The sequence below is a fragment of the Lacerta agilis genome, chromosome 6 (genome assembly GCF_009819535.1).
Source record: "Lacerta agilis isolate rLacAgi1 chromosome 6, rLacAgi1.pri, whole genome shotgun sequence".
NCBI lineage: Eukaryota > Metazoa > Chordata > Lepidosauria > Squamata > Lacertidae > Lacerta > Lacerta agilis.
This window is the reverse complement of record NC_046317.1, coordinates 92,956,424-92,981,478: the sequence shown is the minus strand read 5'-3', so window position 1 is coordinate 92,981,478 and position 25,055 is coordinate 92,956,424. Positions and strand designations below refer to the sequence as shown.

Here is a 25,055-nt window from a genome sequence, read left to right as displayed (position 1 = left end):
CGAAGCGGCAATGACAGCCCCGCTTTCGCTAGACAAAAAAAAAAGACGAAAAATTTTCGTCTTGCGAGGCAGCCCCATAGACAAATTCGTCTTGCGGGGCAGCCTTCCGCTAGACGAATGCCTTCATCTAGCGAGTTTTTCGTCTTGCGAGGCATTCGTCTAGCAGGGCACCACTGTAGGTCCATAAATTACCATATAGCACATACAGTATTCAACACAAAAATAAACCAGTGACAATTTGTTGTTGACAAAGGACAGCCAAGAAATCTCAACTAGACCACAGGGAACGTGCGCAGAGAATCTCCTCACATTTTTCTTGGTTATGTTCCTGACGTCATGCACGTATTGGATATTCCCTTCGTGCCGCACAGTTCCCACAGCTATGGACTCCTCGCAGATCTCAGAGGCGACGTATTTCTCCACCTGGATGCCAAGATCCCTCAGGACAAGGTAGCCTAAAGAGTCAAAGCGCCACGGGTGAGGAGATGGGAGAGGTGGCCCATTGAGATTCCTCGTGATTCCCCTGCCAACAGCTCCAACCGCGGGAGCCAAGATGCACAGGGTGTCCACATCCCGACAGAAACAGAGACTCTCGGGAGCTGCATTGTTGGTGCGCATGCTCTGACCACCACTGTGGCATGTAGAACGACCATTTCCCAGTGCACGTTTTGTTCTCACACACAAAGACACACAAGTCATGCATGCGCAACACCGTTTGATGAGGAACAACACTGCAAACAAAAGATCGGCGAAGGGACCAAAACAAAAACCACGAACGTCATGGGACAGCCTGGAAGATGCAGGACAGGGGGAGGAAGGTGGACAGAGGTAGACATGGGGTCAAATGAACCAGACTGGCCTTAAGGAAGGAGGATACAGGCTCGAACCACCACTGTGGGATGAGCTGTCCTTTAGCGGTGATGATGGCTGTTCTCGTCCATCCTCACTATGACCTAGCAAGGCAGAGCAGCATTTTTTTCTCAAGGGTTATCCATGAACATTTTCCACAGTGCCATTACTATGCTACAGCTTGTGCCCAGCGCAGGACCACCAGGGCATTCTCTGTGCAGGGAGGACCAGGGGTGGAGATAACACTCGTGGTTTTTAACCTTAAGGAAGGGTTAAGGAATGGTTTTGAGAACTATGGCTGGACCTCCACTGATCTTTAAAAAAAAACAACGCTAAGAAAAAGGAGTTATAAAACTCTCGATGCAATTTTCCATTGACTGATGTACAGCGCCCCGGTGTCACACTTCTTTAACGCATTTATAACGTTATAAGGCGCCAGTATAGATTAGTCCTGCATGGACACATGACGCTCTACTTTTAACATTCCTAATGCGTTATTAAACCAGCAGTAGGGAAACAAAATGGTGAGATTGACAAAGTGAATGATGGACCTGCCCATCAGTTAAATGGCCTATTCACTGCCCTGGCAATCCTGTGATTTGAACCCATCTCCTAGTATACTGGGGTGTGGCCCTCAGGATGTTTTGTGGGGTTCTTTTATATTCTGTTGGAAGCCACCCAGAGTGGCTGGGGCAACCCAGTCGGATGGGCAGGGTACAAGAAATAATTCTGATTCTCAGACATCAGAGTTTGCTGAAGTGCTTGAGGGGGTCTCTCACCTGTTGCGATTCCATCAAAGAGAGACAGCACTCTGATTGGCCTCCTGTTTGCCGCTGGGATGGCAGGGTAGATTTTTGGTGGCTCCTGTGAGAAGAGAAGGAGGGGGGGAGAAGAGAAGGAAATGGCACCAGCAGCCACCCGGTGCCCAACTCTCCCACTGGCTTAAGTTCATTGCAAATATAGGAAGCCTCTTCTAAGGTGGCCACATGCAAGAAGTGTGACACCTATCCATTAAGAAAATCCAATGCACAAGTTTCACATCACCAAGTGGACATAAGAACGTAGCGTAACAATAGCCTGCAGGATCAGGCCAATGGCCCATCTAGTCCAGCATCCAGGCGCCAGCCAGATGCTTCAATGGGAAGTCAAGAAGCAGGATCCGAACATCAGGGCACCTCTACAATTCTATAATTCTATTATTCTGCTTTGGGGCAGATGAGCTACCCTGCCCTCCTTTAACCACATCCCCATTTCCTTACGTATTCCAGCCCCTTCTCGTCCGTGAAGAACTCCTTCAGGCGGGTGTTCCAGTCGTCCCTCCTCTGAAGCATCCCGTGCCGCCCTTGCGGCTGGCACATGTAGCAGCTCCAGGGATCCTCCTTCCTGGCTGCGTCGGCCGCCCCGCGACCCACCAGCAGGTTCAAGCAGTCCACACAGAAGCACCTGGGTGAAACAAGGGAAAAGGGAAAGGGAAAGGGGGGTGTCCATAAGGCTGGGCAGCTCCTCTGTTCCTCCACGGCCAGGAGGTAGAAATTCTGCAAAACGCATTATCAGTAAGGCCGGTATTACTATGCAAGAGTGCGGCCTGACCACAAAACTGGAAGGAACCAGTTAAAGAGGAACCTAACAGCCGAATGTCACAAAGAAAAACAACTCCAGATAAAGCACAAGGAGGGTTCTGCATATACAGCAAAAAAGGAGGTATCTGAGGCATTTTCTTCTATACAGCGTGCATTATTATTATTGGGACAGTGGAAGCGCTGTGGTCTAAACCAGGGGTGGGCAACTTCCAAGAGACTGCGATCTATTCACAGAGTTAAAAACTGGCAGTGATCTACCCCCTTTGGGGGGGGGGGGTTCAGGTCAAAGTTGTTGAGTTTTTTCAGGGTGGAGGTAAAATGTTGAGCTTTTTTTAGGGGAGCAACAGTTGTTCATCTTCTTTGGGGGGAGCCAATGATCTACCAGTGATCTATCACAGACGTCCAGTGATCTACTTGTTGGACATGCCTGGTCTAAACCACTGAGCCTTGGGCATCCCAATTAGAAGGTTGGCGGTTCGAATCCCCGCGATGGGGAGAGCTCCCGTTGCTCGGTCCCAGCTACTGCCCACCTAGCAGTTCGAAAGCACGTCATAGTGCAAGTAGATAAATAGGTACTGCTCCAGCAAGAAGGTAAACGGCGTTTCCGTGCGCTGCTCTGGTTCGCCAGAAGCGGCTTAGTTATACTGGCCACATGACCCAGAAGCTGTACACCAGCTCCCTCGGCTAATAAAGCGAGATGAGCGCCACAACCCTAGAGTCTGTCTGCAACTAGACCTAAGGGCAGGGGTCCCTTTACCTTTACTTATTATTATTATTATTATTATTATTATTATTATTAGAAATGGACCCCTGGACGGTTAAGTCCAGTCAAAGGTTGACTATGGGGTGCAGCACCGAGGGAGCCAGCGTTTGTCCACATACAGCTTTCCAGGTCATGTGGCCAGCAGGACTAAACCACATCTGGCGCAACGGAACACCGTGACAGAAACCAGAGCGCATGGAAATGCCGTTTACCTTCCCATCGCAGCCGCACCTATTTATCTACTTGCACTTTGACGTGCTTTCAAACTGCTAGGTTGGCCGGAGCTGGCACAGAGCAACGGGAACTCACCCCGTCGCGGGGATTCGAACCGCCGACCTTCTGATCAACAAGCCCAAGAGGCTCAGCGGTTTAGACCACAGCGCCACCCGCGATTACGATTATTCCGCCCAATACAATCGCAGCTAGCTCAGGGGTCTGGTTCCAAGGGTTCTGTCATGGATGCTGTAGTTTGGATTCTTGAGGCAGACGAGGTCTCTCACCTGAAGCAGTTGGCATTGTCGCAGAGAAGCAGCTCGTTCCCCGCGCAACAAATGCTGCAGTAAGCCTGGTACCCGTCTTCATCGTACATGTAGAAAAATTCTAGGAACTGAACCTGCGAGGAAAAGAGACCTGTGGCAGATTTAAACAGTTTCCGATTGCCTTGGTGACCCTAGCCCCAAAATAAGTACAGTCGTACCTCGGGTTACGTACTTAATTCGTTCCGGATCGCTGTACGTAACCCGAAAAAATGCGCTTTGCACATGCGCAAAGAGCGTAGATCGCTTCTGCGCATGCGCGGATCACTTTCAGGTTACAGGAGTTCGTAACCCGAAAAGTACGCAACCCGAAGCGTACGTAACCAGAGGTACGACTGTATCAGAAGCCGCAGAGCAGGCTAGCCACCCCCCCAGCCTGGCCCTGTCCACATTTTTCGGACTACAGCTGAGGCTGATGGGAACTGTACTCCGAACCGTCTGTAAGGGGCAAGGCTGGGGACATCTGCAGTATTTTTTTTATTTAGCAAAATTCACATCCTGCTTGGTTGTACAAGAAAACTCAAAGCAGTTCAACAAAAAGAATAAAAGCACATTAAAAAATCTTTATTCGGCGGTTGGGACATTCCAAATTTAAGTAGCTATTGTGAAGCAAGCCAACTCAGCCATCCAGTAAGAGAATGCAGAATGGAGAATATAGAAATTGATGGTGGTATTAGCTTTAATGAAAAATAAGCTTTGATTATTGAGTTAGTTTACAAAACCCAATGCAGTGGTACCTTGGTTCTCGAACTTCATCTATTCCTGGAGTCGGTTCGACTCCCAAAACCATTCAAAAACCAAGGCACAGCTTCCAGTTGGCTGCAGGAGCTTCCTGCACTGAAACGGAAGCTGCGTCGGACATCCGGCTTTCGAAAAATGTTCACAAACCGGAACACTTACTTTGCGGCGTTCGGGAATCAATTTGTTCAGGAGCCAAGCCGTTTGACTACCAAGGTACCCCTGTACACTCACATGATTTAGAAATATGGTAAAAAAAGGGGGGGGGGCAACAAAAGTTTTAGCTCCAGGGCTGTCACCTTTAATTCCGACACAGCATCGTCCTCTATTTCAAAATAAAAACAGATTATATAATGTGAAGGCTGCAAGGACACCACTTATATTATTTGAAAGATTATTATAGGAATGGACAACTTCTTACAGCAGCAAAAATGAAAGTCCATTTAGAGAACAATCAGATTTCATGGCTGTTAGGATATCAGTGGAGACCAGCTCTTACAAATACACAAATTAAGAACGAAGTGACAAGGAAAGATGTCCCCTCGGACTGTGGTGGACTCCCCTTCATTGGGAGCTTTTAAGCAGAGCTTGGATGGCCATCCATCGTGGATGCTGTAGTTGAGATTCCTGCATTGCAGGGGGCTGGACTAGATGACTCTTGGGATTCCTTCCGACTCTACAATCCTATGTCTCTATGACTTCTTACGGATGTGGGACAGTGCCAGTTCCGCAAATTGAAGCGGCTTTCGTGGGGTAAGGCAATCTCGCAGGAAAACTGGTCCCATGTTGTTAAGAAGGCCAATGGCCCTGCATGAAACGGTTTGGAGGAAACACCCCCCCCCCCCGAAAAAAATCACCCAGCCGCTCACCTGGCAAGTCTCGCAGAGGCCCCCTTCGAACAGGGGGTGGGTGGTCACCGGATTCTTCTTCCCACACGACAAGCAGCTGTCTGTTCAACGAGCGAAGGACAGGTCAGTAGAGTTTTAATAAGCACTCCTTAGGGTCCATCTGACATAAGGCAGAATGGTCCCAGCGTTCAGTATTGAGAGACTCTACTGATCCCGGTAGAGAGCAATGAGCTAGAGAGGCCAATGGTCTCACGCGGCATTGATTGATTGATTGATTGATTGATTGATTGATTGATTTCTATACTGCTTAATATGTTACAAATATCTCTAAGCAGAGTGCAGAAAACTCAAGCAACAGCAGGCCTTCCAACTCTGTAATTCTATGATTCTGAATAAAATATTACAAAATACAGTTAACGTCTAAAAACACTGCATTGATACAAAGTTAATAACATATATAAATCGATTATCAATTCATTTTCCAATATCAATTCGCCCTTCCTCTCAGCCTCTGGGTTCTCACCCAGCATCCAAACAAACTCCTCTCACCCACAAAAGTCTCACAATGGGAAGAGTTCCTGGAACAGAGGACATCTCCCTAGGTTCCGACTCTAGACTTGTTTTTCATGTGGGGTTGCCATACATCCGGAATTCCCCTGACATAACCAGAATACAGCAGTCGGTAACAGTGTCCAGACCGAAATCGCTAAACATGTCCGGGAAAATCCCATGTTGGAAGTCTAGATGTTGGCAAATTTGCTTAAAAAGTAGCTCGAAAACAAAAAGCTCAACAACTTTGCGTCCAGATCTTCGCTTTTTGAAATAGGGCGACCCTATTTTCATGGGCAGCTCAAGGTGGATCCTCCTTCCTCTTCCATAAATTTGTCCAACCCTCTTTTAAAGTCATCCAGGTTTGTGGCCATCCCCGCCTCCTGCGGGAGGGACATCCACAGTTACCTGTGCGCTGTTTGGTCAGCATCAGCAACCTGAATATTATCCCTCTCCATCTGCTACTGACACGCCCACAACTACGTGGGCGAGTCTCAAATCTGCCCTGTCTATTGAGAGGGAGTATCTGGTCAGGCGGGGATGGGGGGGGCGGCCCTCTGGGCCTGATTCAGGCAAGGTTTCAATGCTGAAGATGCTCTTTACCTTCCAAGCTCTTCTTGCTTTGCCTGGCTTCAGAAGCCATCGACTCTGGAAAGAAAGCGGCAACGTTGAGTTAGCGAGTGAGATTCCTCACCTTGGAGAGGTCAGGACACAAACTCACAGGCGGCAAACTGTGTTGGAGATTTACTCCTCGTGTGCAGTCATGGGTTTGTTGTCTATCACATGACGGTATGTGTTTTGATTCCACAGGAATGGGATGTGACGAAGACATGGTGTTTGTCTTACTGTGTTCCCTGAAGTGGGACTATTGTCCTTTGTTCTTTCTCTTTGCTGTCTGATGCCAGAGAGACGGGGAGCCATGTTACAGAGCTCCATGTATGTTTTATATGTAAATAAAGTAGATTAGCCTAAATGCTGAGTTGCTGAGCTCTGTTACGCAACTGTGCAAACTTCTGCGGATCCCTACGTGTGCTGATGTCTTCTGGCATCAGTCGCTGTGATGTTCTGGCTGAGGAATGCTTTTAAAGCTCCTGTGAACGATCGCCCAGGAGGGAGGGAAAATGCCAGTCGGGCATGTGTCTCTGCCAAGGTCCTACTCGTGTGTAGGACATCCTGACAAACTGTGCCTCCTTGGAAGAGTTTCAGAGTTGTACGAAGAGCCGGCGTTATATGTTCTATAGGATTAAATGGCACATACCTGCACACACTCTATATCCCTGCCTACTGACATCAGGCAGGAACCCGGATGGTACTCTTTTCACCACCTACTAAAAACTTTGTTTGGACACTCCGACCCAGATATGCAGAACACTGACATCTGCTTTAATCTGCTTCTAGCTTATCACTTATTGTAAATTATGATCTGAATGCTGTTTTTACTTTTTGACGGGAGCCAGCCCGTCATGGGCGAAATGATCAGTCTCGCAACAGTGTGGGTTGAAAGGGTCTGATAAATTTAGGGCTGCAAGAGCCTTTATTTATACAAAAGCATACAGGAACATTTCATCATATTTGGACTACATTGCATCAGCCATAGGATATGGAAATGCCATATATGGGTAGGGTGGACTTCATACTTGCTTACGTAGGTTAACATGCCATTTTTACGTAAATCAATGGGCCTGTGTGCATGCGATGTTCACTGCGCCTAGTTAGGTGTGGTGCACATTGGTGCATGGTCTTTCTGATAAGGGCAGTTTGTGGTTTTGTGTCATATACGCCTAAACGGCAAGTTTCCCTACAACTTTTGTTTTATTCCTTCCGTAAACCACTATGAGTTAGTTAGTTAGTTAGTTAGTTAGTTTGCAATCAAGTGATATATAAAATTTATAAAATAATTCTTTCTTTTAAAAAAATCTCCCTGCACATAGAACACTAGCATGTCAGGGATTTTAGCCTTATACACTTTTATTATGTGCAGTAAGGGTTGTTGTTGTTGCTGCTGCTGTTGTTTCAATAAAATTGTACCTCTGCAGGTGCCTCTCCCTCCCTCCCTCCCTCCACACACCCCGGCCCCAATCCTACCTCTGCTCTGGTTCTCCTCCGCCTGCTCCTTGTTGCTCCCATTGCAGACATTAGTCTTGAGCCGCTTGGCAGGGGGGGCAGGTTCAGGGGAAGGCAGTTCGGGAGCGGCAGATTCTTCAGAGCTGCTACTCTGGCTGAGGAGACTGCTGTCTGCAGAGAAAGGACAGCTGGCTTTAGTGGGAACGGACATTTTCTTTCGCAGGCAGAAAGGGGAAAGGGGAATGGTTTGCGGGCAGGTTGGGGGTCCTGGAGTGGGGGGTTTGCCATCCCCACAAGGAGCCGTGGGGGCCTTATTCAAAGATTGCATCCTGCACAGGGAAAGCTAGTAGGAATCTCAAACACATGCAATCCTATGCTGAAAACAAGAGGGTCAAATATTCAAGCTGTGAACCCCATAATTCTGCACTGTGAACAAATCTGGAGAATTTGTGTGTAGGCAGCAGGCCACAATAATAGCCCTCCGAGTCAGGTCCCCCAGGCTCTCACTGCCCTCCTTGCTGGGTTTCCTTGCACAAGCCCCCCCCCCCCTGGCCAGCTCCTTACCTGAGGTCTTGGGGGGCTTCAGACCTTTCCCTCCGGTGGGCTTGAAGCCATTCATGGCCCACTCCACCATGGGCTTCAGCTTGTCTTCGAGAGAATCCCCCGGAGCGCTCGAGAACGACTTGCCTGCTCGGCTGCTTGCCACCTGCCAGGAGGAAGAGGAGAAGGCCTTACGAAGGTGTCGCAGAGCAGGTGGGCACCCTGGATTGCGCTAGCTAAATTCTCGCTCCTGGCTGCTTCACGGCAGAGCGGGGTGTGAAAGGCTCCTCGCAGCTCCTACCTGATATAGGTTAGGACCTATAAAGTCCCATATGCCTTGGGCGCAGGCTACCCAAAAATGTTGGTTGGCACCAATCTGTCTCGGGAGACAATGGAGTGCACCTCCGGGGGTGTCAGCAGTACTGAAGTGGCCTCTCCAGGGCATGAGCCTGGCCAGTGTGTGTGGAAGTCCTGGGCTGTCCAGATGATAACCCCCCCCCCGCCGGCCTCGCTGGTGAAGGTCCAAAGGAAAGCGGAGACGTTTGGCGCCAGCCTGGCTGCAGGAGTTGCCGGACGTAGGCAGACAAGGCTTAGGGGCACTCCTGAGTCTTTTCTGCTCCCAGAGATGTCCTGAAAGGCAGTGGGTAATCTCTCCCGAAAGCACTGGTTCCCAAAGTTGGGGGGTATTGCCACCTGGGCAGCAGCAGCATTCCCTTGGGGCATGTTAAGAGGCATGGGGGTGCCAGGGAGCTCTGGAGGTATGAATCACTCTCACAGAATCCTAGAATTGGAGGGCACCCCCCAATGGTTCATCTAGTCCAGGGCTAAGCAAGCTTTCTCAGCAGGGGGCCGGTCCACCGTCCCTCAGACCTTTGGAGGGGGCGCATGGACTATTTTGGGGGGGGGTGAACGAATTCCTATGCCCCACAATTAACCCAGAGATGCATTTTAAATAAAAGCACACATTCTACTCATGTAAAAACACCAGGCAGGCCCCACAATTAACCCAGAGATGCATTTTAAATAAAAGGACACATTCTACTCATGTAAAAACATGCTGATTCCCGGACCGTCCGCGGGCCAGATTGAGAAGGCCATGCCCCACCTAAGCATCTCTAAAATCCTGATGCCTCCCCCTATGACATACAGTGGTACCTCTGGTTACATACTTAATTCGTTCCGGAGGTCCGTTCTTAACCTGAAACTGTTCTTAACCTGTAGCACCACTTTAGCTAATGGGGCCTCCTGCTGCCGCTGCGCCGCCAGAGCACAATTTCTGTTCTTATCCTGAAGCAAAGTTCTTAACCTGAAGCGTTATTTCTGGGTTAGCAGAGTCTGTAACCCGAGGTACCACTGTATACTTATTGTTGTTATTATTCAAAAAGTGAGTTTCTATTCGCGTGGAGGAAGCCTAAAAGGCCATTAACTGTTAATAACTCATTCTCAAATTGCCCCCCTTAAAAACCAAATTGATCCCCTGTGGGGTGTGTGCCCCACGTTGGGAACCACAGTCCTAGTCCTACCCTAGGCAATTCAGGAATCACAGCTACACCACCAACCTTCAGGATGCTTTTACCTTAGAAGGTGGATGGGAGGTCCATTAAAGAAAGGTGGAGACCAGCACCCTCCCGCTTTTCCCTTGAGAAGGTGTATTGTAAGGTTATTTCCGCGGCTCCCTGCTCTGGGTGGAATCGTGCCAGGCCCTGCCAGCCATCTCTCTGCCTGACCCTTACCTCCAAGACGTGAAGGATGGCTTGCCGGTACGAAACCAACTTCTGGAACGTGGTGGAGTTGAAATGTTCCTGGAATGCCAACAGCCCCACCAGCTTGTCTACCGAGACCTGCGGTGGAAACGCCAAAGCTCAGCCACGGGAACAAGAGGGCTTCCTCCGCTATCAGGACGGGTCCACGGGGCTGCTTTGAGGAACATCACCCACCCACCGCCCACCGCCAAACTCCTCAAAAGGAGGGAGAGGGGATGCTGGGCATTTACATCTGGAGACCCAGACGGGTGAAGGCTCCTGCGCTAGTACAACTCCCGCAACCTGAAGATTGCAGTATTTAGAGGGAGTTCACTGTGAGCTTGCCATCCTATAGCATGGCATAAATGCTCAGCATCGCTGGGGGCACCACCATCTGCCATCGTTCGTTTCCCCCCCCCCAAAACACTTGGAAGATGCGACTGAGAAGTGCAAAAGGAGGTCTACAAATATTCCTTGTGTCTGTCCCAATGTCTGAACGGCTCAACTCCAGGAATCACGTTTCAAGGAAGGCTAAGAAATGTGGCTCTGGGAAGGACACACAAACACACAGCCCAGTTCGTATCTGGATCTGACGACTGAAAAAAATATTGGTTTACAGAAAATGGAATGGTCGGATAATAATAATAATAATAATATTTATTATTTGTACCCCGCCCATCTGGCTGGATTTCCCCAGCCACTCTGGGCGGCTTCCAACAGAAACCAAATACAACAATATCAAACATTAAAAACTTCCCTAAAAAGGGCTGCCTTCAGGTTTTTTCTGAATGTCAGGTAGTTGTTTATTTCCCTGACCTGTGATGGGAGGGCGTTCCACAGGGCGGGCGCCACTACCGAGAAGGCCCTCTGCCTGGTTCCCTGTAGTTTTGCTTCTCGCAGTGAGGGAACAGACAGAAGGCCCTCGGCGCTGGATCTCAGTGTCCGGGCTGAATGATGGGGGTGGAGACGCTCCTTCAGGTATACAGGACCGAGGCCGTTTAGGGCTTTAAAGGTCAGCACCAACACTTTGAATTGTGCTCGGAAACGTACTGGGAGCCAATGCAGATCTCTCAGGACCGGTGTTATGTGGTCTCGGCGGCCACTCCCAGTCACCAGTCTAGCTGCCGCATTTTGGATTAATTGCAGTTTCCGGGTCACCTTCAAAGGCAGCCCCACATAGAGCGCATTGCAGTAGTCCAAGCGGGAGATAACCAGAGCATGCACCACTTTGGTGAGACAGTCCGCGGGCAGGTAGGGTCTCAGCCTGCGTACCAGGTGGAGCTGGTAGACAGCTGCCCTGGATACAGAATTAACCTGCGCTTCCATGGACAGCTGTGAGTCCAAAATGACTCCCAGGCTGCGCACCTGGTCCTTCAGGGGCACAGTTACCCCATTCAGGACCAGGGAATCCTCCACACCTGCCCTCCTCCTGTCCCCCAAGAACAGTACTTCTGTCTTGTCAGGATTCAACCTCAATCTGTTAGCCGCCATCCATCCTCCAACCGCCTCCAGGCACTCACACAGGACCTTCACGGCCTTCACTGGTTCTGATTTGAAAGAGAGGTAGAGCTGGGTATCATCCGCATACTGATGAACACCCAGCCCAAACCCCCTGATGATCTCTCCCAGCGGCTTCATATAGATATTAAAAAGCATGGGGGAGAGGACAGAACCCTGAGGCACCCCACAAGTGAGAGCCCAGGGGTCTGAACACTCATCCCCCACCACCACTTTCTGAACACGGCCCAGGAGGAAGGAGCGGAACCACTGTATAACAGTGCCTCCAGCTCCCAACCCCTCTAGCCGGTCTAGAAGGATGTTATGGTCGATGGTGTCAAAGGCCGCTGAGAGATCCAGCAGAACTAGGAAACAGCTCTCACCTTTGTCCCTAGCCCGCCGGAGATCATCGACCAGCGCGACCAAGGCGGTTTCAGTCCCATGGTGAGGCCTGAATCCCGATTGGAAGGGATCCAAATGGTCCGCTTCTTCCAGGCGTGCCTGGAGTTGTTCAGCAACCACCCTCTCAATCACCTTGCCCAAGAATGGTAGATTTGAGACTGGGCGATAGTTGGCCATATTGGCCGGGTCTAAAGATGTTTTTTTAAGAAGCGGTTTAATGACCGCCTCTTTCAGCGGGGCTGGGAAGGCTCCCTCACAGAGGGAAGCATTCACCACCCCGCGCAGCCCATCGCCCAGCCCCTCCCAGCTAGCTTTTATAAGCCAGGATGGGCAAGGATCAAGGAGACAGGTGGTTGGTTTCACTCGTCCAAGCAGCCTGTCCACATCCTCGGAGGTAACAGACTGAAATTGATCCCACGCAACTGGACTAGACAGGACTCTGGCACTCTCCCGCCCTGGCCCTGCTCCCACGGTGGAGTCTATCTCTTTCCGAATCTGAGCGATTTTATCTGCAAAAAACTTTGCAAACGCATTGCAGGAGATCTTGGGGTCCCTACCAGGCCCCGATGACGAAGGTGGCTCCGATAGATTCCGAACCACCTGAAAGAGTCTCCTGCTGCTATTTTCCGCAGATGCAATAGAGGCGGTGAAGAAAGTCTTCTTCGCCGTCGCTATCGCCACTTGGTAGGCTCGACGTTGAGCTCTAACCTGTTTTCGGTCGGATTCAGAATGGGTTTTCTGCCACCGGCGCTCTAGCCGTCTCAACGATTGTTTCATCGCCCTCAGCTCCGGGGAAAACCACGGGGCTGTCCGGGCTCCATGCAACCGGAGAGGGCGCTTCGGAGCCAAACAGTCAATAGCCCTGGTTAGCTCCACATTCCAGCGGGCCACCAGGGAATCGGCTGAAAGGCCATCAACATGGGATAAAGTATCCCCTACCACTCTCTGGAAACCATTTGGATCCATTAAGTGGCGGGGGCGGACCATCCGAATTGGTCCCACCTCCCTGCAGAGGGGAAGGGTTGCGGAGAAGTCCAGTTGTACCAGGAAGTGATCTGACCATGGCACTTCTTTAGTTTCACTTTTTTTTAATGTCAGATCACCAATTAATGAGTGGACACTATATTTAGCTGCAGGACAGAGAACTGGGCGTCTTTTATCTTTCTTTAAACTTCTCTCTCTCTCTCTCTCTCTCTCTCTCTCTTGCTTCTTTCACTTTTTCTTTCTTCCTTTATTTCCCACTTTGCTTATTTCTTCCTCTGTTCCTTTTTACACTCTTTCATTTCAGTGTACTATAAAAAAAATGGGTATGATTTTTTGCATATTTTTAGAGAGATATATAGAGAGAGATAAACACAAACATACACACGCGTATATATACCGGATGAGTGCAGGTGATTTTCCTGGTGCCCACTGCAAGCATTTCCCTTGTGCATTCTTCATTTTACCTCAGGGACGAGATACCAAGTTCCCCGCCAGCATCCATCGGCAGCCCTCCCCCTCCTTTCCCCTCACCTCCGAAAACTTTCCATCACCAAACCACTGGACCCAACGTATCCCGGGGGCCGCCTTGCGGTTGAATGTGGCCCTCCATGACACGACGATGGCGGGCCACCAAGCGAAGCCCCGGATCTTGCCCCACACGAGCTCGCCGATCCGGAAACCCTTGCTGTCCTGGAAAAAAAACACCAAATGAGGTTGAAGGTAAGCAAGTGGAAAGAAACAGGCTGCTGGCGGGGAGCTCTTGAAATCAGTGGAGCCCCCAGGGTCACCAACGGTTGCCATCTTCTGCTGCCTCTGGACTCCCCATCAGCAATTTCGGGGCAGCCAAGATGCCGAACTAAGCATGCCTTTGGCCTGAAGCAACAGGGTCCTTTTAAGGTTGGCAAGCGGCTTTCAGGAAAAGGCTGGGACTGGCCTCAAGATCTGGAAGGGCCCCCCAGCGCAAAAAATAAAATAAAAATAAGGCTAGGGTGCCTTTTTTACTGTTGTTGGCATCTATCTCAAGAGACAATGGAGTGTGCCTTCTCTGGTGAAGTCCAACCGCTGGGAGAACCCCTAACTGCTGCCTCCTGCGTTGGTTAAGTGAGATCCTTTGGGGGGGTGCAAGCCTGGCAAGTGTGTATGAAAGTCCTGGGCTGCCCAGATGACAAGACCCCCCCCCTCTCAGCCTCGCTGATGTGGTCCAAAGGATGGCAGAGCAAGACATTTGGCACCAACTGGGCTGAAGGAGACGTTTTCCACGAATCACAGAATCGGTCACAACCGTATTTGAAGGCATTTAACCGACAAAACGCTCCTCTTTTTGAAAACCCGGCTGCTGTATGTTTAACCTGCTGTCCTATGGCCGCTGTTGCCGTCTTTTGAATCCGTTACCCACCCCTGAGAGCACTTGGGCAACAGCGGGGGTCTCCAGCGCAGTTTGCACAGCCAGCGTCGTGCCCGCCGGCAGCCCCAGCGGTGGGATTCAGTAAATCCACAATGCTCCAGGGACAGTTTGCTCTCCCTGCTCAGTTCCTGGTCCCACTAGTCACCCGCTTCAACAGGACCAAACATGGGCGCCAACCCTGCGCTTTACAGGTGAAACTCGAAAAATGAGAATATTGTGGAAAAGTCCATTTATCTAAGCAATTGTTTTCATTAGCTACTGGAGTTTAATAGATGAGATAGACTCATGAAATGCAAAGCGAGGTATGTCAAGCCTTTGTTTGTTATAATTGTGATGATTATGGCGTACAGCTGATGAAAACCCCCAAGTTGAGATTGTTAATTTAGGGTTCTCATTGGCTGTACGCCATAATCATCACAATTATAACAAATAAAGGCTTGACATATCTCTCTTTGCATGTCAAGAGTCTATCTCATATATTAGTTTCACCTTTTAAGTTGAATTACTGAAAGAAATGAACCTTTCCATGATATCTCTGTTTTCAGACATGGCAGCCATTTTGTGTGATAAGACGTCCCCCGCGACAGCCATTTTATGACTGGCGCCAGGGGCGTAGCAAGGGGGGCCGTAGGGGGCGGGCCGCCCCATGTTCCATAATGGAGGGGGTGACAAATTATCAAGAAACAATTACTGCCCTACTAGGGTGGTTCATAAAAAAACGCTCTCTTTTTTAAATGCCTGCTCCAAAGGTCTTATCTTACTATACTAGGGATTATATAGCTATATATGAAATTTCATGCATATCGGTTAATTTCTTGACCCTCCTCCACCAAAATAGCTGTTTACTTGGCTGTTTTCCTATGTCGTGAAGGCTGAAATTTCAGTTCAGTGGAGCACTTACTGTTCCCAACCCTAACCCTGTGGAAAGCCATCTAATTAGACTTTAATTTGATTTTGAGATCTTTTTAGGAGGTAACTTAATTATTGTTTGATTTTATACCAATGTTATGTATCTGATGTTAGCCACCCTGAGCCCGACTTTGGCCGCTTTCATCTCCATGGAGGGAAAAAGCGGGACACCCCCAATTCTATGATTCTATAAATGCAATGCATGAATGAAAATAAGGACGACGCCGGTGGGGTTTTAGTCATTATGCTGTAATCTCTCTCCCCCCCCCAATAATCCATGTGTGCTGCTCCAGAATGCAACCCCTTCCCAAGCTCCCCTTCTTCTGACCACCCTGGGTTTCAGAGCTGCGCAGTCTGCAGCCGACTCCTGCTGCCCACCCCCTTGCTAAGCTTCAGCCAGGTAGCCACGTCAGCCCCCTCCCCACCAGGCAAAAGCGGCCCCACCTGGTATTCCTCTGCATCTCTCGGGGTCCCTGTCAAGAGGCAGCCATTTGGTACCCCAATATTGCTGCTGCCGCTGCTCTGGCTGGACTGCGCAAAGTTCTCCTCTGAGTAGTCCACTTGGGCGAAGGCAGAGAGTCTCCTGGAAAACTGGTAGAGAGTAAGAGAAGAGCTGAGCTCCTTTAGAAAAGAGATGGGGGGCGCCATGGGATTTCAGTGAGGCCAGTGTCACAAAGGCCGGACCCCCCAAAAACGGGTAAGAACCATTTAAGGAGGTACCGGATGGCTAGATGCCAGGGAAAAACAACTCTGGGTGAGGTACAAGGAGGGTTCTAATATGTGCAGTAAAGAAAAAAATGGGTTGAGTAAGTGTTTCTAAGGACTGTGGTTTTATGAGAGAGTGGGGTGCTGGGGTGGTTAGATAGAGGACGAACCGCTAAGATGACATCTATTTGGCCATATGGGTCCTAATGGAAACACTCTCGCAACTCTTTGGACTGAGCAACGGGGGATTTTGTGTGAGCCTCTGTCCTTGGACCCCCCAAGGGGAATTTCCCCTCGCAATGTTCACGAGGTGATGGGGAGCATCACAACGAAATGCATCACCCGCGCATATTATGGTCCAGAAAGCAGGGCTGAAAGCAACCTGGTGTGTCCAACCTACTTCCCTGCTCATGAGGACTAGCGTAATGAGCTTGTGATGTACGCACACCAGCCGGGATGGAGGATGATGATGGGGTGGTTTGACTTCAACCAATTTGGCAGTTCAAAGGACCGTCAGTCAGCTACGCTCCCCCATCTGCTAAAGCAGGGGATGAAATCTGGGGTGCAACAGCAGATGAGCAGGACTGGCAAAGGGGTCGTTTTCCAGATCACAGGTTGACCAGCTCCACTGCCTCCCTGGGAAGGCCCGGCCTACAGGCTACAATATCCTTAGAAGACCACAGACAGACAGACACTGCAACCCAAGCCTCACCCTGATTTTGTGTCTCTCCTTGAAGCTCTCCACGCTCTCCACGTCGTCTTTCACATTCTTCTCCTGCACGGCGGGTCCGGCCTGGAAGACGATGCGGGGAGGGGGCTTCTGCCGCAAACTGTTCTCCCAGCCAGCGGATCCGCGCCTCCGTACCTGGGAATCGAAAAGGATTGGCGTCGCTCACTGCCTGGGTTTGTCAGGGGCAGGCGAGACGGAGAATCATAGAATCCTAGAGTTGGAAGAGACCCCAAGGGCCATCCAGTCCAACCCCCTGCCAAGCAGGAAACACCATCAAAGCATTCCTGACAGATGGCTGTCAAGCCTCCGCTTAAAGACCTCCAAAGAAGGAGACTCCACCACACTCCTTGGTAGCAAATTCCACTGCCGAACAGCTCTCACTGGCAGGAAGTTCTTCCTAATGTTTAGGGGGAATCTTCTTTCTTGTAGTTTGAATCCATTGCTCCATGTCCGCTTCTCTGGAGCAGCAGAAAACAACATTTCTCCCTCCTCTATATGACATCCTTTTATATATTTGAACATGGCTATCATATCCCCCCTTAACCTTCTCTTCTCCAGGCTAAACATACCCAGCTCCCTAAGCCGTTCCTCATAAGGCATCGTTTCCAGGCCTTGGACCATTTTGGTTGCCCTCCTCTGGACACGTTCCAGCTTGTCAGTATCCTTCTTGAACTGTGGTGCCCAGCCCTCGTTTCATCGGGGAAGGAGCAAGGGGTGACATGATCCTTCCACCAAAGCTGGCACAGCAGTGGACATTCAGGGGTAGAGCGATGGCCACCAATTTAGACAGCGCAAAAAGAGGATTCGACACGATTCGTGGAAGGCAAAGCTTTCAAGGGCTCTTAGCCGCAATGGCTATGCTGAGCCTCCATTTCTGGAGTCGGCATGCCTTTGATGCGGCTGGAAATCCAAAGCATTGCTGCCCCACTCAGGCCACGCATTGGGGCACCTGGCTGGTTATGGCGGCCCCAGACAATTTATACCACTGGTTCCCAAAGGGGACGTTGGGATAAGCTGGGAGGTGCTAAGAGGCAAGGGGGCAGCAGGGGGGCATTGGAGGTGTCAATGACTATCACGCTTTGATGAAAAATTCCTGCATTGCAAGGGGTCGGACTAGATGATCCTCGTTGTCCCTTCCAACCCCACAAGCCCAAACTCATCGGCTTTGTTGAATTAATTAAACTGAACCGTTTTAATAGACTTTCGAATGAATGTGCAATTAATTGTTACTGCATGGAATTTTACTGTGCTACTGTTTTCCTTATACTGGGTTGTGCAACCCGCTGTTCTGAGTCATGCTTTTTATAAGGGGGGGGACAGGGGGTGAGTTTATGGAACCAAAAGGCAGGTAGCCCACAAACGTTTTGGGAACCGCTGGTTTGTATTACAAGCAGCTGATAAATGTGGTGTGGCATTCAGGGTTCGGAAAAAGAACTCACCTCCTCCTGGCCTTCTTTGGGGACCTCCTCGTCCTGTTCCTTCCGCTTCGCCTTGCGAGGCACTTTCTCTGCGTCATCGACATCTGCACAACGGGAAACGTGGCCTCGATTCTGCTTCCTCCCATTTGGGCCAAGCCACTGGGGAACCCCCCCACCCCAGAACTGCTCACCTAATAGTTTATCCATAGGCAGCTGCAAGGTGCCACGATGAGTGAACTTTCCTCCAGGCCCCAGTTCTGCCTTCTTTGCTGCTGCCCATTGGATTAGTTATTATTTATTGCATTTACCGTATTTTTCGCTCCATAGGGCGCACTGGACCATAGGGCGCACCTCGTTTTTAGAGGAGGAAACAAGGGAAAAAAATATTTTTCTGGTTTTACTCCTCTAAAAGCTCAGTTTTTTTGAGGATCAGCTAAGAGTTTTGCAGCTTTTTGTGAAGGGAAAAGCCCTGGTTTTTTTGAGGATCAGCTAAAAGTTTTGCAGCTTTTTTTGCAAAGGGAAAAGCCCTGGTTTTTTGAGGATCAGCTAAAAAATTAAGTTTTTTTTTATTGCAAAGGGGGAAAAGCAAAGAGGAAAAGCCCCTTTTTTATGGGGTTCAACTCACATTTCTGCAGCTTCTAAAGGAAAGGGAGCCTTTTCTACAGTTTCCAGACAGATAATCTAATCAGCCAGTCACATGTCGCTGGGGAAACAAACAACCTCCCTCTGCAGCACATTCAACAATGGAGGGCAGGGCAAGAGGGTGGGGCTGAAAGGGAGCCGGGACTCTTATCTCTCTCCCGATCTCTTGCTGATCTGCTGCTGAGCGGGGTCCTTTCAACACCCCCTTTTCTCTTTGTAAAATAAAAAGCATGATCCTCTTTTGGCCCCTGGGCAATTCAGCTCCAGGGACCAGCATTCGCTCCCACCATTGATGGGACATCCAAACCCTGGTCTACTCCAGATCTTAGTTCTCAAAGCTGATGCCCAAAGCTGTGCTGGAGAACTGATGGGTCACCTCTCAACGCAGCCAGCAGCCACTCGCAACCTACCCATGCCCAGCCAACTCCTTCATCTGTCCTGAACAAAGGAGGGCAGACCAAGGAGTTTGGAGGCTGCCAATGGGCACCTTTGATCCCAACTTGCTGGCAAGGACCTTGCAGTTCCACGACTTGCTATTCCAACCCCACACGATCCAGGAAGTAGACATGGACCACCCCTGCCTTCCTCATGCAGTTGGTCATGGCTCCTTGTTTAGCCAAGCAGCTTGCGATACCACTGGAGGCCACCCCAGACTTCAGGGTGCCCTCAGTGCCACCTGGCCAGCTGGCCCCCACAACCAGAGCATCACCCCTGCGCTGCTGGCCACCGGCAGTGTTAGAAGCTCAAGTACGTTTCCGAGCACAATTCAAAGTGTTGGTGTTGACCTTTAAAGCCCTAAACGGCCTCGGTCCCGTATACCTGAAGGAGCGTCTCCACCCCCATCGTTCAGCCTGGACACTGAGATCCAGCTCCGAGGGCCTTCTGGCGGTTCCCTCATTGCGAGAGGTGAGGTTACAGGGAACGAGGCAGAGGGCCTTCTCGGTAGTGGCACCCAGCCTGTGGAATACCCTTCCATCAGATGTCAAAGAAATAAGCAGCTATCCTATTTTTAAGAGACATCTGAAGGCAGCCCTGTTTAGGGACGTTTTCAATATCTAACGCTGTATTGTTTTAACATTCGTTTGGGAGCCACTCAGAGTGGCTGGGGAAGCCCAGCCAGATGGGCGGGGTACAAATAATAAATTGTTGTTGTTGTTGTTGTTGTTGTTGTTGTTGTTGTTGTTGTTGTTATATAAACTAGGCACCAAATGGCTCTTTACAAGGCAACATGGAATGCCCAGTTGACATTTGAGGACAGTGGTGGATTCTCAGTTAAACATCTGGCTAGCTCATCTGGCTACCTTGAGCTAGGTTAAGAGCTTGGAGAACTTAAAGAAGAAAAGCCACTTCGTCCAGGGACAGTCCACATATATATGGGCCTATTCCAACCTCTTTTTCTGAATGGTGAAACGGACCACTCATAATTCACAACAGACCATTCACCAGTATTGTTCAGAACCGTGAGTAGGGCAGTAGGGTGGGTTAAGCAATGGCAAGCGACAAAAATTAACTATAATACCGTTCACTGCTCCTGCTCAGGCGGCACAGAAAAGCATTTTGGTTCCCCGAAATCCAATTCTGATTGCGCAGATAAAATACAGTGGTACCTCGGAACTCGAACGGCTCTGTCCTTGAACGTTCCAGCTCCCGAACGCCGAAACCCCGGAAGCAAGTGCTCCGGTTTCCGAACGTTCCTCAGAACACGAACGTCCGGCGCGGCTTCCGCTGTGCAAAAGTCTAGCTGTCGGCCAATCGGAATCCATGCCTCAGAACTACTCGAATGTTTCAGAAGTCGAACGGTCTTCTGGAATGGATTGCGTTCGAGTTCCGACGTACCACTGTACAGCTGACAGAATTCTACGGGGTGTGGCATTAGAGTGTGAAAACATTCAATATCCTAGGATCCCCAGATTTGCACCTCCGGGTGCTGGTGATGGGCTTAGGCATCACAACACCACCCACCCTATCCCCACTGGACCCCTGGAGCCATTTCAGTGCCCTCTATTTTTAGTGCCCTTCTGAGACGCAGGAGCTTCAGCCAGGACCCACTGCTGCCCATTGGCTGGCACCAAGCCTGGATCTAGAGTTCGCTTGGGATATAAACTGGGGTGGTCAGAGGTCCTCAGCCAAAGAGGTGCAAAAGCAGCAGCCTCTGTGAGTGAACCAGAGGCAGACTCCCAAGGATACCTGCATTCTTCTGCTTCCTTTTGACTTTCAAGGTAGGCTCGGCCTTCTCCTTGCCTGGGTCACCGCAGTTTCCATTGATCACGACCAGGTTCTCCTCCTCGCTGTCCGTCACCCACTGGGCCACCTTCTCCTTCTTCATGTTAACCTGCAGGATGGGAGGCACAGGTGCTTTAGTTGAGATACCTGCATTGCAGGGGGTTGGACTAGATGGCCCCTGGGGGGTCCCATCCAACTCTGTGGCCACAGGAGCATCAGATAGGGCTGCCAAATGTCTGGGTTTTCCTGGACATTGCCCGGATTTCAAAGGCAGGGGGGATTTCCGAAATGTGGGGCTTTCCCCTGGACCTTAGGGAAGTCAATCAAAAAATCTTGTTTCTGGCAAAATAAACTAAGAGATTATGTAGAATTAGCGAGACTACGTTACAGAGGGAAAATTTGCCAGACGGTGGAATATATACAGAGTCTATGTAGAAGAACATTGTCCAAATATCAATTCGTTGGCAGGTCTTGATTGAGCTTGTGTGTGTAAATAGAACAACTTGAAAAAAATCTTTAAGTAAGTTAAATAATAGGGTGAAAACAAAGTTAAGTGTGTATTTAAGGAATTTGACTCGAAACAGAATGGGAAGATTGGAGGTCATGTTAAATTGAATTTCAGAATGATCTGAAAAACAAGTATCAACCAAGGAATGAATGGATGTTTATTTTGATAACAACCTTTATTGATCATTTCCGTTGTACCGTTTTCAAAACCAATAAAGAAAAAGAAAACTTGTTTCTTTGGCGATTTGGTAAAACACAAAACAAAACGCACCACAATTATTCAGTTTTCATTTATTTTCATTTAGCTCCGTGCTTACCAACTCTTCCAAATGTGAGTCACCCAAGCAATGGTTGGGGGGGGGGGTTTGAGGAAATACTGCAGTCCCCTAGAGAACAGGCACAGTCAATTTCCAGGGAAAGATGGTCCTTTGGTTGCATTTAAATGCCGCAGGATTTACGAACAAGCAACCGTGGAATAGCATTGTCTTGTGGAAAGATTTCCCAGTTAAAAAAAAAAAACCATGTCAATTAAATTTGCATCCAGCTCTAAATATTTCTTTAAAAAAATCATGTCAATTAAATTTGCATCCAGCTCTAAATATTTCAGCATCTGGGCATGAGGAGAGCGGACCGCCTTTTCTGCGCAAAGGAATAAGAAAACACAGGCTGGCTTTTCTCAGTCTTCCTCTACTGAGGCTTCTCTCCTTAATCCTTTGATGTGCATCTGGCTCTGTATCCACCAAACCCCTTTATAACTGCTTTGTTTGCTTTTCATTACCTTCCAGGCATTCATCTCCCCACCTGCTTAATACGGGACATTGTATTGCATTGTTATCGTTATTACAAAAATGAAACCGCGTGTGCAGTTTATTTTAGTCTTCCCTATAGCTTGCTTGTACAAAACAGGCTGGCGTTCACAGTTCGCTCTTCTGAATGAAGAATAAATGAAAATTATCTAAACCCAAAATTAAATGGATGCTTTTCTAGGGTAAACTTGTAATCATAGGCAAAACAGATTTGTTTGTTTTTTTGCCAACAACTCGTTCTCAATGTAAAATCACGTTTTTAAAAAAAAGTCATCGGTGTTCAAAAACAACTGTGTTTGCTACACAACCTGACTATACCTCTTCTCTTGGTTTTAATGTATCTACGTGGTGCTTATAGTCTATTTGTTTTGTTTGTTTGAAGGTTACTTTGGGATAAAGCGACTGATAAATTTAACAAATAAATAAACCCAGTGGCTTTGAACCTGAGTTTCTCCCCAGTGTGACACTCTAACCACTATCCCAGCCAGCATTACTGAATAAGAACCACCCAAATATTTAGGTGGCCCTAAAGTGTGTTGTTGCCCATCATCACAGAATTGTAGAGTTTGAAGGGCACCCCAAGAGTCATCTAGTCCAACCCACAACAATGCACAAACTGGACCAAACTGGCCACTGAACCTTCAGCGCTGGTGATGGAATGGCCAGAGCAGGATGGCTGGGGGGCTCCAAAGGAGCAGCTGGGGGCTGATGCCGCTACTGCCCACCCCACCCCCAGCACCTTCTGCCAGATGGTGCACCATCCAGATGTTTCTGGACTTCACTGTTGACTGCATTTTATTTATGTTTTATCATCTCATTTTTATACCGCTCCTCATAACATCCCAGATCCGTTCGCAAGATATATAAACTACAAAAATAAACAAAACTAAAACGAAACAGACTGAAACCATCAGCAGCAGAAAAATATTTGTTCCCTGAATAAAGTAGTACACTGCCTCACAAAGACCCAAGTCTCTGACCACTTGGCATGCTGGCTGGGACCTAGAGAAGCAGGCATCCAACAACCTCAGGTCAGCCACTCTTGTTTCCGAGTAATATATTTTAAAGGTTACGGAGTAATTCAGCTGGGTCTTCCGTCACTCATTTTCACAAATGCCTCATGACATACACACATATGTCATGACATACACACATACCATATTGGCATATTTTTTTCTGAACTTAATGGGTTGTTTTTTTATTATTATTATTTAAAAAGTGGTCCTCGGTCGAACTGCACATCCACACAAGCCTTTTTGCTCCAGGCAGAGCGAAGCGAGAAAAGCCAAGGAAGGTTTGCAGCTGGAATAATGACAAAGGATATCCTCTTCCTCTCTGAGCTAACGGCTTAATTTATCAAAGTCCAAGGCGACTTGGCCTTCCAAAGCAATTGTTTTACGTGGGGAGAACGATGTAAAGAGGCAGGAGGGAAGAAGCGATAAAATAGATTTTCATTTACAAGGCCAGGGTTAAGTGTCACTCAAGGGCAGACGGCCTCCTCCCTCGACTACAGAACCTGCAACGGTCTTGCTGAAAAAGACAAAAGGCTGGATTTATGTGTCCGTTTATTCCATTTTTACGATGTCCCCCTAACTGTTAAATTCCACATTATATCTGAGCTTCCACACGATGCAAAAACAACTTCCAGGAACTGAGCGCAATGGTGCATCCACACAGTTTATTTCTGCATTATACACGTGGGCTTTTGAGCATCATAAAACCCACTTCCGAAAACAGAGTGGAATAGAGCCATTTCAGCACTTATTTCCGTGTTGCTTGCGTCCAGGAAAAAAAATCCAATTTGCAAGTTGAGATTCCTACATTGCAAGGGGGTTGGAACAGATGCCCCTTGGGACCCTTGAACCCTACAATTCTATGAACACCTGAAGGGCCACAGCTTCCACACTGCTGCTATACAGTCTCTTGATTAGTCCCAAAAAGAAATCGCCACCCCGCCAGCCCAGGCACTGTGCATGTGCACGGCATGAGTTTCATGTCGCCGCGTCTAGCACAACTTGTGGCAGACTTGCTAGGGGCGTGGAGGGTGGAATTGGCCAACATCACCAGGGCTGATCTCTAGACAAAAGTCTTGTGTTGGAAGGCGACTCCGAAAGCCGGCAATGCACTGTTTGGGAACAGGTGCTTGGCTCCAACCTGAGCCTGGGATGGGCCATGAAAAACACTGTGATTCTGTTTAATGAATGCCCTGTGATGCACAGATGACAACAAGCAGAGACAAGGGGCCTTTTTGGAGTGGCAGTCTGTGATTATAGCATTAAGCACATAGGAACATGAAGCAGAGCTGGCTCGATCAGGCCAGAGGCCCGTCTAGTCCAGCATCCTGTTTCCACAGTGGCCAACCAGATGCCCATTATAGGAAACCCACAAGCAGAATCTGAACACAAGACCCCTCTCCCTCCCTGTGGTTTCCAGCAACTGGGATTCAGAGCATTGCTGCCTCCAGCTGTGGGGACAGAGCAGAACCACTGGGGCTAGTAGCCATCAATAGTCCTCTCCTCCTCCACTGTTTCGTCCAATCCTCTTATAGACATCTAAGTTGGTGGTCCTCACTGCCTCCTGTGGCAGGGAGTTCCGCAGTCCAACTATATGCTGCATGT

At 49.0% G+C, this 25,055-nt stretch overlaps 1 protein-coding gene across 1 annotated transcript in view; it reads right to left on the bottom strand.

Annotated features, from left to right (window-relative positions):
- The window catches only part of DNMT3B (DNA methyltransferase 3 beta), a 28,990-nt gene extending 7,757 nt beyond the window's left edge, over positions 1-21,233 (bottom strand). Inside the window, exons 1-14 of the mRNA XM_033153888.1 lie at positions 21,089-21,233; positions 18,281-18,363; positions 16,824-16,976; positions 15,851-15,997; positions 13,624-13,782; positions 10,201-10,308; positions 8,492-8,633; positions 7,949-8,098; positions 6,467-6,511; positions 5,336-5,415; positions 3,693-3,805; positions 2,109-2,292; positions 1,629-1,713; positions 310-455 (exon numbers count right to left, since the gene is read on the bottom strand). Of these exons, the coding sequence (XP_033009779.1) occupies positions 310-455; positions 1,629-1,713; positions 2,109-2,292; positions 3,693-3,805; positions 5,336-5,415; positions 6,467-6,511; positions 7,949-8,098; positions 8,492-8,633; positions 10,201-10,308; positions 13,624-13,782; positions 15,851-15,997; positions 16,824-16,976; positions 18,281-18,363; positions 21,089-21,227 (1,734 nt within the window). The 5' untranslated portion in view covers positions 21,228-21,233. The remainder of the gene's footprint in view (positions 1-309; positions 456-1,628; positions 1,714-2,108; positions 2,293-3,692; positions 3,806-5,335; positions 5,416-6,466; positions 6,512-7,948; positions 8,099-8,491; positions 8,634-10,200; positions 10,309-13,623; positions 13,783-15,850; positions 15,998-16,823; positions 16,977-18,280; positions 18,364-21,088) is intronic.
- Positions 21,234-25,055: the final 3,822 nt, after the last annotated feature.